This window comes from Lipotes vexillifer, unplaced genomic scaffold (assembly GCF_000442215.2).
Source record: "Lipotes vexillifer unplaced genomic scaffold, Lipotes_vexillifer_v1.1 scaffold1456, whole genome shotgun sequence".
Classification (NCBI taxonomy): Eukaryota; Metazoa; Chordata; class Mammalia; order Artiodactyla; family Lipotidae; genus Lipotes; species Lipotes vexillifer.
In genome coordinates this window covers 413135-426448 of record NW_006789256.1, presented here as the reverse complement: position 1 = coordinate 426448, position 13314 = coordinate 413135, and the positions used below count along the sequence as shown (strand labels likewise).

At 38.1% G+C, this 13314-nt stretch overlaps 1 protein-coding gene across 1 annotated transcript in view; it reads left to right on the top strand.

Annotated features, from left to right (window-relative positions):
- The window catches only part of SCAPER (S-phase cyclin A associated protein in the ER), a 240365-nt gene that overhangs the window by 146856 nt on the left and 80195 nt on the right, over positions 1–13314 (top strand). The window contains exon 6 of the mRNA XM_007462447.1: positions 7655–7887. Within this exon, the coding sequence (XP_007462509.1) occupies positions 7655–7887 (233 nt within the window). The remainder of the gene's footprint in view (positions 1–7654; positions 7888–13314) is intronic.

Here is a 13314-nt window from a genome sequence, read left to right as displayed (position 1 = left end):
AAGAGTGTGAGCTCGTCTTTTAAAAGTGATAATGACTTTTAATTTAATTTTGCTAAAACACTTTGCCTCAGAGCTTAGCCCTATTATTGGGTTTCTCCTTGGAGTAGGTTTAGAGAAGTAACACAGTACTTATTCTAGCCCTGATGGTTTCTTCATTCTCAGGAAAGTCTCTTTCTCCTCTAGACCATTATTTCCTCAAATATAAAAGGAAAAAAAATGATTCTAAGTTTCTTTCTTGATCTAAAACTATATGAAGTATCTGCAAATTTTGAAAAAGCCAAGTATTTTTTGAGAGCAAGGAGAAATTTTATAAATAAGAGTATTACATGAAATTACTTATAGTGTGCTGCTACTATAAGAGTAAGATAATAGCCACACCAGTGTATTCTAAAGAAATATACTAAAGGAGATACCTTGCATCCATTAAAGAGAAATTGTGGTTTTTAGATTTCTGCCTCAGGAGTGACAGATTCAGAAGAGACAGAAGCTACATAGCTCTGTTTTTTTCCCAGGCCAGGCCTGGTACGTACCAGCAGGTGGTAGTTACAAGCACTGCTGCATGCTGGGAAGGCAACCTTCCCCTGCCCTCCACAGACCACCCACCCTAGGATGGAATGTGTTCCAGACTCAGGTAAGCCAGGTGTGCAATAGACAGCAGGCAGGGGGGAAGGGAGGATGTTGCTTGCACACCTTTCCTAAAGGACAGGCCCCTCAACTTGCAGCGTGCCCTTGGCCCAGCAGCTGTGTTAGAAGGAAGTGCAAACTCAAGTGTTAGTCTATAAGCGTATATCAGAACTCTAGGTGTGCATTTCATCTACTAAGTGTCCCAAAAGAGCAGGCTGTTAACGAGTTACTTTACCTCTGGCAAGTAACAGTGATACCCAACTAGACAAAAGACAACAGTGCAGAGTACTGCTCTGAATAGAATATCCTTTACAGTGTAGATACCGTCTCCTTAAAGTTTCTCTTTATCAAATCTCATTCTTGAAGACTAGAAAGAACCTTTTGTCTAACTGAAGATAAACCCCTTCATACTTTAATTCAGTCAATTTTGAAATTCTTTTTTAGATGAAACATCAGTTTCCTGTTTAAAACATTGTGGTAAAAGGATTTTAAACCAGCAAAAGAAAAATCTATATAGAAGGATGAGGAGAATTTCTGTGACCATTTGAATAAAATAATGTCCTTATGAGACAAAGGCTTCACCAAAGGTTACCAGCAAAAGAAAACTCTATTCTCAGCATTGAAAGGATCAATATTAAATAAGGAAATTAGAGAGAAAAAAACAAATTTGGGGTGAAAATATGATGAGGTGAGGGGCTTAGACTGTTGGAAAATAGGAAACCATAGTGAGAAAATAAAAGACTGTTCAGTACAGTGAGGGACTTTAGACTGAGGTCTGAGGTCCCAGGGTTCACCATGGCAAACTTGGCTCCTGCAGGCCACAAGTGTTCTTCATATAATTGCCAGATTGTTAGAGAATTTTTTCAATTTCTGTTTACTTTATTAAAAATTTCCAAAATGGTGTTTCTAAAATTAAGCAGAAAGCCCCAATGAAATAGAAAACTCAAAAGTTGTCAGTTGTGGACAGAGAAAATAAGAAAAGTGTAAAAATATATCTGATTTACTTTACATTGAGCTTATTTTGGGGGGGCTGATGAAGAAGTAACATTTGGTCCTTGAACCACATTTGTGGTTTCTGAATAATAAGTTTAGTATATTTCACCCATAATTATTCCAACAACCTTTAAATAAAATATTTTCATGCCCTTTGGTCAAGAATAAAGTTCAAATTAATTAAGAGCTTTTTTTTTTTTTTTTTTTTTTTGCGTTACACGGGCCTCTCACTGTTGTGGCCTCCCCCGTTGTGGAGCACAGGCTCCGGACACGCAGGCTCAGTGGCCACGGCCCACGGGCCCAGCCACTCCGCGGCATGTAGGATCCTCCTGGACCAGGGCACAAACCCGTGTCCCCCACATCGGCAGGCAGACGCTCAACCACTGCACCACCAGGGAAGCCCTAATTAAGAGCTTTTAATGGAAGAGACATCAGAAAGGCAATGTTTGGCCCATGATCAGTTTTCACCTCCCTCCAATTGAGACAGTTGCTCCAGAATCCTCAGTAGAAGAGGTGGCCAGTGGGAGGAAGTCAGTGTGGGGTAAGAGAAAGCACGTGGGCTTCAGAGTCTGATAAACTCAAGTTCAAGTCCCAGCTCTTCTATTAACTAGCTGTGAAACTTGGACATGTTGCTTGGTATCTCTGAACTTTGATATGTTAATCTGCAAAAATTAAATGTAATGGTATAAGGAAAATGCTTAAGTATCTGGCATAGAAGAAAAACTTGATAAATGTTAGTTTTCATCCTTTTTTCTTTGCCCCCCCCCAAACAAGTGAGGCTCATAATTTAGCTTTTTTTTTTTGATATCTTAAGGTTGTCATTTTGAGCATAAACAGTTATACTGATTTGTAGTAAATAATAATTTCAGTGCAAATAAAGATGAGTGAGTCCAGTAAAACTAACATGTCTCACATTGCAGTGCCTTTAGCATTCTTATATCTGTTTTTTCTTATGCTTCCAGAATTAGTGTTACATTTCGCTACTGCCTACCTCTAAAATGGCTGCCACTTCTCTCTTTTATATTGTTCTTTCTGTTCTACTATAAACCAGTAAACCACAGCTTTCTACACTTATTTGTAAAATCAAAGTATACAGGGTCTAAATGACCCTTAGAATAAGCGGAGCATCACTTTATTCCTTTGACCATGGATGTAGTAGATATTCAAATGTTAGATGAGCAGGTGATTAAATAAATGACACTAATTTGGGTATCTCAGAAGTCTTTAATGTCTTTGTGATTCTCAACTATATTCTTAAAAGATGCAATTATTGGATAAAATACTTCTAGAGAAGTGAAAGATTGCTAAATGCACATGTATAGTGTTTTATTTGAAATACTTAATATCAATACAAGGTTTTTGAAAAGAAAGGAGTATGAAAATCTGTGATGTATGAAGAACCCTGACATTACCCAGAAATGTGTTTCTCATATTCTTTCTGTAGTTTGTAAAAGAAAAAGAAACTTGTGTCTTTAGGTGATTTATTGAGTTAATTTTTAAATGTGGCCAATTGAACACACAAGTTACATGCTCTCTCTCTGGAGGCCCCCACTAATATTATAGTAAATAGTTAAACAGGTAAAATTCTAACCCCTCAAAGACAAAGAGAATGGGAAGGAAAGGAAAGCAAGTATGTTTTAATCTGTAAAGCAGATGATTGAAAAACAGTTGCCTAAAAGCTAAAACCTCAATTAGCAGGAGGTCTTCCTACCGGAAGAAAACCTGTGCCACATAACCCCAGAAGGCTCAAAAATTAGCGTTCCCAAGTATCTCAGAAAATGAGGGTACAAGTAGGGCTGGAAAGAGGAGGATTGGTTGAAAGTCTAAATAAGAGGCAGTTCAGATGCCCTAGATCCCATCTGCTACATGTACAGCCAAGTGAATGTCCCTCCCCAAACACTGGCAGAAGACAAGAGGTTGAACCAAAGTTACTCAGGACATGGGGGCACCAGGTACAGCCATACAGAAATCATACAAAAACAAAATGATTAAGTGAAAATCTGTTCCTTAAACACTGAGACACTCAGCCCCTTCTATGAACCTCTGAGAAAATGAGCAGGCCATGTCATATACTCTAGGGTTAGAGGGCATAGGATTCCATTCTTGTGACACTAACTGTCCCAGGAGAATAGACCTATAAATATTGACAGTTGGGATTCCCCAGCTGGGTCTCTGCTTAGTCATCCAAACTGAAGCCCCTCATGCTGACTTTGTATCCAGCTTGTGATTAGATCTAGATTGTGAAACACTGAAATCCATCTATGCATTAATCTTAAGTATGAACAGAAATCTCCAGATTACCACATATTTAAGGAAAGCCTACAACCTGAAATACAAAGAAAGAACTCAAAGGAAACAAAGACCATGCAGGAAGCAAAAGAATATCTTTAAAAATTAGAATTTCACAGAGATGAGAAAGTATTGCAGCCATGAAGCAAAAACAAAGTACTGTAAAAACAAAACAGGGAGCCCAAAAGAACTCCTGAAAATTAAAAATACTATTGATGAAATGAAAAATTCAGCAGAAGGACTGGAAAATAAAGTTAAGGAAATTGCCTAAGAAGTAGGACAAAGTAAAAAGATATGAAAAGCAGAAGAAAAAAATACAAGAAAATTCAAGACTCAGTTCAGGACCAAAATCCAACAGAGAAAATAAATGAGAGGAAATTAGCAAAGAAGTAATACAAGAGATATCTTCAGAAGTGAAACACATGACTTTCAGATTGAAAAGACCACTGAGTTTTTGAACAAAAAATGAAGGAAGACCTATACCACAACAGAAGAAATCAGGGGTAAGGAGTGCCTAAAAGTTGCCAGAGAGGACAAAATAGGACATATACAAAAACGTTAGGAAGTAATTGGACTTATGAAGAGCAGTACTTAAAGTAGGAAACAATGGGGCAGTCCTTAAAAACTCTGAAAGAGGGACTTCCCTGGTGGCACAGTGGTTAAGAATCTGCCTGCCAATGCAGGGTTTGAGCCCTGGTCCGGGAAGATCCCACATGCCACGGAGCAACTAAGCCTGTGTGCCACAACTACGGAGCCTGCGCTCTAGAGCCCACGAGCCACAACTACTGAGCCCGCGCACCTAGAGCCATGCTCCACAGCAAGAGAAGCCACTGCAGTGAGAAGCCCACGCACCACAACGAAGAGTAGCCCCCACTCGCCGCAACTAGAGAAAGCCCATGCACAGCAATGAAGACCCAACGCAGCCAAAAATAAATGAATAAATAAATAAATTTATTTTTAAAAAAAACTCTGAAAGAAAATTAGTTCCAACCAATATTAGTTCCAACCAAGAATTCTATATCCATCCAAACTATCAGTCAAGTATAAGGATGAAATAAATATACTTTCAGACATACAAGGTCTCAAAATTTTTCTTCCCATGCACCCTTTCTTTGGAAGTTGTTTGGAATCCAAGAAATAAAGGAATCTAACTTGGGGTCGGGGGGTGGGGGTGGAAGGAATTCTTAGGATGAAGATGAAGGGCATCTCAAAATGAGAGCTGTGTAGTATGCCTAGAGAGCAACGAGTCCAGGTTACAGCAGGAGGATGGCGGTTTCAGGACAATTGTCTCCATTGGAGGGAGAAAAAGAATCAACAATCCCTGATGTGTTTGAACTTGAGAGGAAATTCCATTTTAACCAGAAAGATTGACAATGAACTAGTGATACATACATAAGAAATTCAACATCTGAGTGAAACCAAAAATTTGTACAAGAAAGTAAATGTAACCATTTACTAAATAGCTTAACTGTGAATAATATTTGTAGTCATAATGGAAGAAACAATATTATGCTGTTGGTAGTGCTGTGGACCAGATGTTCTGATTCTCCCCCTCTTACCAAGTACATAGTAGAATGACGTTTCTTGTCTCCCTTGTGGTTGAATTGGACTATGTGATTCGTTTTGGCCAATAAGTTCTTAGCAAAAATGATGTGTCATTTCCAGGCAGCTCATTTAATGTTGACACAAGACCCTCCAGAGATATTTTTTGCTCTCTGCCACTGTGACCTACAGTCCTCTGTACTGTTCAATACACTAGCCACTATTTAAATTAAAATTAACTAAAATTAAAAATTCAGTCCCATGTCACACTAACTACATTTGAAGTACTCATTATCCACATGTGACAAGTGCAGATGTAGAACAGTATAGATTGAAACACTTCAATCATTTTAGAAAGTTCTGTTGGGCGTTGTTGCTCTAAATGATGGTTGCTTTGTCACCTAGGCTCCGAAGTAAGGACAACAGGAGCCCCAGCCAGTCTCAGATGAACATGTCATTTGAATGAAAAATAAAGCTTTATTGTTTGAAACCACTGAAATTTTTGAGGAATTTTTCACTGCAGCATAACCTAGCTTATCCTGACTTATACGGAAATCCTTGATTCAAACTCAACTCCTAATACCACCTTCTGTATTGGGATAGGCTAGATTATGCTAGTCACAGCTTGAAGAAGCTCTGTGACTGTTTCATAGAGTTTCAAAGGGAACTTCCATCAGCACATACTGCAGAAAGATTCTACTGTAATTACTTTGGCTTAGGAATTGCTCAGTGGTTAGAGATGGTCAACAGTCTTAAACAAGGCTATTCTCAGAAAAGTAACTTTCATGGAATGTCTAAATGAACAACAACTATAAACAATGGAGGGAGTATTTGCTTGTGTTTATGAAGATCTTCCTTTTGAATCCTAGTGATCATTTATTCCTCTATCTTTTGATAGAACTGGTGCAGATAAAGAATGAGAATGAGGCAAAGACTAGTTGTTACTAAGTAAGTGCATTTTTGAAGTTATTAGTAATAATTTACCAAGTGATTTCCCATTCGTCATCTTATTTGAACTTCATGGTAGTCCTAGTAGGTAGACAGATACAGAATCCAAAGCTTGGAAATGTGGAGTATTTACATACAGTCATGTGACGTGCTGGAGGAGGAACTGGAACTTAAATACAGTGCTATCTGATTCCAAGTCCAAACTTCCTTTCTCCCCACCTTTAGCTTCTTGTTTCTGCCCCTTTCTTGGTAGTGAGGCCTTCAGGAGCCCCTCTTCTCCGTGGGAAGAGTGAACCCTTGTGTAGCCAGTATCACATGCCAAGGCACAGAGCTCCCAGCCTGGTAATTATGTATCTAGCCACTGTACTTCTACAAGAGCTGTACTTCTCTGCAAGAGCTGATGTTCACACACAGTAGTATTTACTTCTGGTAATAGTAGGAATCACAGTAAGAGTAGCCGTTATAGTAGCAGATGACACTTCTGTAGGACTTACCTATGTGCCAAACATTGTTCTAAGAATTTACATATGTTGATTCATTAGATACTAAGATTATCCTCATTTAACAGTTTAGGAACCTGAGACACAGAAAGGTTAAGGAACATGTCTAAGATCACATATAGCTGCAAGTCCAGAACCCAAGCCCAGGTTCTGACTCCTTGTCCAACTTTTAACAGGCATATTACTTCCTGTAAACCATAAATAAACAGAGCTCAATATGACCTTATGTATTAGGCAAAAAACTATTTTACCATTTTGTAATAAGAAATGCAAATTTTTTCCTAAGAGAGGAATTTAGATTAGATATTTTTTAAATTCACTTTAACAAGAAACAGTGCTGTCAGTTTACCAACTGGTTTGTTTTCTGAGTTTCTACAACTTTGTAATATACTTTATTCAATTGAATAACTAATATTTATTGGGTGCTTATTATGCACCTAGGCACGAGCTAAGCATTTTATGTTATTAGCTCATTTAATCCTCACAAGAACCCTATGTTATAGGTAATGTCATTATCCATGCTTTATAAATGAGAAAATTGAAGATTGGAAGTAACAGCCTACCCAAGGTCACCCAGCTAGCGGGCGCAAAGCTGAGATTTGAACTCGACAATCTGACCTTAGAACCAATACTCAAACATTCAGATGGCACCTCTATAATTTCAGAATTATCTATGATTCCAGAAATTTTCCATATCATCTCTGTTCATTTTTGGTGGTTTTATTGAAACACAATTACTGTATTTTTTTTCTATCTAGGTTTATGTTCCAGATGAGAGTAATGCTATTTTGGGAAGAAATACAAATAAGCAAGTTTTCGAAGGCTTGACAACTGGACTTCTCAAAGTCAGTGCTGTGGTTTTTGGCTGCCTGATTGCCAATCGACCAGATGGAAACAGCCAGCCAATTACACCAAAAATATCAACACAGGAAATGAAAAGCAAACCCTCACAAGGTGATGCTTTTAACAGTCGAGTTCAGGACCTCATCAGGTAAATTTCTAGATTTCTTAAAACTGTCTTTTTTGTTAAAATATATATATTAAAATAATTTAAGTCTCAGGGCCCATGTGATGGCAATCTTTCTCACACCATCCACAAATTCCTAATACAAAATATACCACATTTTGTAGAGAGAAGGAAAATCCTATTAATGAAAAGCATTACAGTTAGAGCTCATTTGTCTTTCTTGATATTTAGATATTTGATATTAGAATAGGTAGTGTCCAAGCTTTTTATAACTTTTTTTGCTGTCAACTCTTTCCAACTCAAAGAATTTCTAAGAATTTCCCTATCTCAGGTCATCTCTGGTTATAAATTTGGTTCAGATTTAAAACAGTAATAATAGCTATCATTTATGGAGCACCCATTATGTGTAAGGTACTGTAGTAGAGGCTTTACAGCCCTTTAAGTGTAGGATTTCTAATACAGACTTTGTAGGTAAGGAAATTGCTCAGTGAGGTTAAGTGCTTTGCCCAAGGTTATGTACTGAATAAGTTTAAAAGTTAAATAGGAGAGTTGAGACTGGAACTCAGGTCTAGCTGTACTCCCAACAGCTGTATGTTTTCCACTACACAAATGTGGCAATTCCTAACACCTGTTCAAGGTCAACCCTGCTTCCTTCCAAGGTCACCTTCTCTCCTGGGAAATTTATTCCTACTTTGACATCTGAATTCTTTTTCCCTCATGAATCTGGAATCAGGTAGGACATTTAATTTCCCAACAGGGTTCCATCTGGTGTTAATCAATTACCTGTCCCACCTATCAGAAACTCCTCTGTGATCTGCACTGATCTCTGACTTCCAAAACCCATGCAATTTGTTACTCTCTGAAGCTTATAGTAGGTTCATAGGAGAAGGAGAATGCCCTCTTCTGCATTTGCTTCTTTCACAGTTCATAAATTTTACACTGGTCTCTTGTAGTGCTTTCTTGAACACAGTTGTTTCATTCAGTATCTTTCTTACCCTTGACTACTTTGTTAACTTGTCCCTTGCATCTGCCTGCCCTCTTTCCCCAGGCATATTTATTGCTAGAGAGTACTAGGCCCTTTGGGTCCACAACCATTTATCATACAGCACTTGACTTTGACCCTCCCTGGCCTTTCTCTCAGTTGCTTGATCCCATTCAATTTCCCCATGTCCTTTTGGTCATTGTAGAACCTGGCCCTCTTTGCTGATGAATGCCATTCAGCCCCAGCATTCTCCCTTGGGCTTGTCTGTGATGCAGCAACCCTGCATTCTTGACATCCAGACAGCTTAGCCACATGCCTCAGCTGTGATGAGGCAGAAGGTCCAGCCAAGTGCTTCAATGCAATTCTGGTGGGCCTTCCGGGAGAAAGTACCTACATTTTTACATATATTATTATAGTTACCAGATCCTTTGTAAAAAGAAGAAGGTTATTGGGGAAAAAAATCACAGTGGTAATCTGCCAAACCAAATAACTCATGTAACTTAAAAAGGGTGATTGACAATTATAGTACTTCAGTACAAAACCATGCCACTCTTTTATCTGACTTGAACCACTTTTAGTAAATATTGTTTTCTTGTAGATAATGCATTGTAGGCTGGCTTGATGATCGCTATATGTAGAACCACAAACCTTATCTCAGATCTTCTTAATGAAGCAAACAGAACATGTGTAACTACTTTCATGCTTTCTCTCTCATCTCAAATATGAAGAGACAGGAAATCTCACACCACTCCCTGCTACAACCTGTGCATTTTTTGTCAGTTTATATCTCTAGCATTGTAAAGTTGTGAGGAAAGCATTCCAACACAGTCTTTGGCACTATTCTCTGACCTGTACCTCTAAGGTAGAGCTGGAACAGGGCACATCACCCTGACATATGTCCCTGTTCTCTCCTTATCTGGCATAGAAGAGGCAAGAGGGTGTCTAACCAAGATGAGGTAATAACAGTGTTTATTCTCATTATTTTACATGGTTTCATCAAGTTTCTAGATCTAAGGGATCCTCAGATATTTATCACCTCAAAATATGATCACTTGTACTCACTTTGTGCCAGACACTTCACAAGGTCCTGGGATTAAAAAAAACAAATTAAAAAAAACCCTTTAGGGCTTCCCTGGTAGCGCAGTGGTTGAGAGTCCACCTGCCGATGCAGGGGACACGGGTTCGTGCCCCTGTCTGGGAAGATCCCACATGCCGCGGAGCGGCTGGGCCCGTGAGCCATGGCCGCTGAGCCTGCGCGTCCAGAGCCTGTGCTCCACAACAGAAGAGGCCACAACAGAGAGAGGCCCATGTACCGCAAAAAAAAAAAAAAACTTTAACAGAATATCCAAATAATATCTTTCGGCTGTCAAACATCAGAATTTTTTTTTCTATAAGATGCAAATATTGTCTGTGTCAAGTGTTTAGCATAGTTCTAGGAAAGCAGTATTGTGTGTAGGGTAGAAGCAGATTGCAATTTGAAAAAACACTGGTTTGAAATTTGCTCAGGAAATGCATCAACCCTGAAGCTCTGCAATTCTGTTTTTCCCCAGCTTTACTGAGATATGGGTGACATATAACATTGTGTAAGTTTACGTTGTACGTGATGATTTGATACACATATATATTGCAAAATGATTGCCACAGTAACGTTCATTAACACCTCCCATTAACTTACATAATTACCGTGTGTGTATGTGTGTGTGTTGAAACATTTAAGAGCTACTCGCTTAGCAACTTTCAAGTATGTAATACAGTATTGTTATTTTTAGTCACCATGTTGTACGTTACATCCCCAGAACTTATTCATCTTACAAATGGAAGTTTGTACCCTTTGACCAACATCTCCCCATTTCCCCGACCCTCCACCCCAGCCTCTGGCAACCACCATTCTACTCTCTGTTTCTGTGAGTTCAGCTCTTTTAGTTTCCACATGTAAGTGAGAACATACAGGATTTATCCTTTACTGTCTGACTTATTTCACTTAGCATAATGCCTTATATGGCCACCCATATTGTCACAAATTGCAGGATTTCCTTTTTTTTATGGCTGAATAATATTTCATTGTGTGTGTGTGTGTGTGTGTGTGTGTGTGTGTGTGTGTGTGTATTTACCACTTTTCTTTATCCATTCATCTGTTGATGGACACTTTGTTTCCATGTCTTGGCTATTCTGGATAATGCTGCAGAGAACATGGGAATGCAAGTATCTCTTCAAGATAATGATTCACTTCCTTCAGATATATACCCAGAAGTGGAATTGATAGATCATATGGTGGTTCTGTTTTTAATCTTTTGAAGAACCGCCATACTGCTTTTCATAGTGGCTTTACAAATATACTTTCCCCACCAACAGTGTACAAAGGTTCACTTTTCTCTCCACATCCTTGCCAATATTATCTCTTGGTTTGGGGGGCTTTTTGGTTTTGTGTTTTTGTTTTTGATAATAGCCATTCTAACAGGTGTGAGGTGGTATCTCGTTGTGGTTTTAATTTGCATATCCCTGATGATTAGTGATGTTGAACATCTTTTCCTATACCCATTGGCCATTTGTATATGTTCTTTGGAAAACTGTCTGTTCAGGTCCTTTGCACATTTTTTAATTGGATTATTTGTGGTTTTACCATTGAATTGTAGGATTTCCTTATTTTTTCGAATATTAACCCCTTATCCAGTATATGGTTTGCAAATATTTTCTCCTGTTCTGCAGGTCGCCTCTTCATTTTTTTGATTGTTTCTTTTGCTGTGCAGAAGTTTTTAAGTTTGAAGTAATCCCACTTGTTTATTTTGCTTCGGTTGCTTGTGCTTTTGGTGTCATATCTAAAAAACTATTGCCAAGACCAATGTCAAGTTTTTTCCTCTATGCTTTCTTCTAGGAGTTTCATGGTTTCAGGTCTTATGTTTAAATCTTTCATACATTTTGAGTTCTTTTTTTGGGAATGGTATAAGATAGGGGTCCAGTTTCATTCTTCTGCATGTAGTTATCTGATTTTCCCAGCACCGTTTATTGAAGAGAGTATCCTTTCCCCAGTGAGTATTCTTGGCTCCTTTGTCAAATATTCATAGACCAGATATGCATGGGTTTTTTTCTGGGCTCTCAATTCTGTTCCATTGGTCTACATGTCTCTTTTTATGCCAGTACCATACTATTTGGATTGCTGTAGCTTTGTAATATAGATTGAAATCAGGAAATATGATACCTCCAGCTTTGTTGTTCTTTCACAGGATTCCTTTGGCTATTCATGGTCTTTTGCTGAAGCACAATTCTTTTCATCATGCTCAATTAGAAATTTATATCTGTCTCTCAAAACAGGGAAATCAAACTTTGCAACCTAGAGGCAAATAGATGAGTCCAAGTCACTGATACCAGCCTTTTGGAATCAAAAATTAGTAAACATAAGGCATCTATTCAAGGAGAAGTTATAAAACTGTACTTTAGCCAAGCACTTTCCTAGCTGCTAGGATGTACTACAGGCACCTCAGTCTCCACAAGTTCAAATCTGAACACCTTATCTTTCCACCCAAAGGAGATACTTTTCCTGTGTCTTCTGTCCTTATCTGTAGCACTGGTATCCCATTCAGTTACTTAAGCCAGCATTCTGAGCATTGTCAAAAACTCTTCACAATCCTTTACCAAACCAATATCCAATTAAGTCTTTAGTACCTATTGATTCTACCTTGTAAATATCTCAGATTTCTTACCTTTGCTCCATTGCTACTTTTTTAAGAGTGCAGTCTCTCTTGCAATAGCAGATAGCTTGCCTCTGCCTCTCTCCCCATTCTCCTTTTTATTTTTTTTTTATTTTTTTTTCTTTTTTTTTATTTTTTAACATCTTTATTGGGGTATAATTGCTTTACAATGGTGTGTTAGTTTCTGCTTTATAACAGAGTGAGTCAGTTATACATATATATATGTTCCCATATCTCTTCCCTCTTTGTCTCCCTCCCTCCCACCCTCCCTATCCCACCCCTCCAGACAGCCACAAAGAACCGAGCCGGTTTCCCTGTGCCATGCGGCTGCTTCCCACTGGCTATCTACCTTACGTTTGTTAGTATATATATGTCCATGTCTCTCTCTTATTTTTAAAATAACTTGTTTCCTAATTATAAAATTAATATGTGCTCAGTGAGAAAAACGATTTGAAAAACACAGAAAACCACAATGGATTTTGTTGAATACACAAAAATTATCTTAAATCCCACCACCCAAAGATAGTCATTGGTTTTGTTTTGGTTTTGGTACATATATATGTGGTTATTTTATGAAAAAAATTGTAATACTTATACAATTGTTTGGTCATACTCTTTTTTAAGTGCTTTTTTCCAAATCAACAGAAACTTGCAAATGAATTTTTACTGGCTTTCTAAGTATTTAATTATGTAGCCATGATTTGCTTCAGGTAACCTATTATTACTTACATAGGTTTATTCCAGTATTTTACTCTTACAGATAATACTGTAAAGAACATCTTT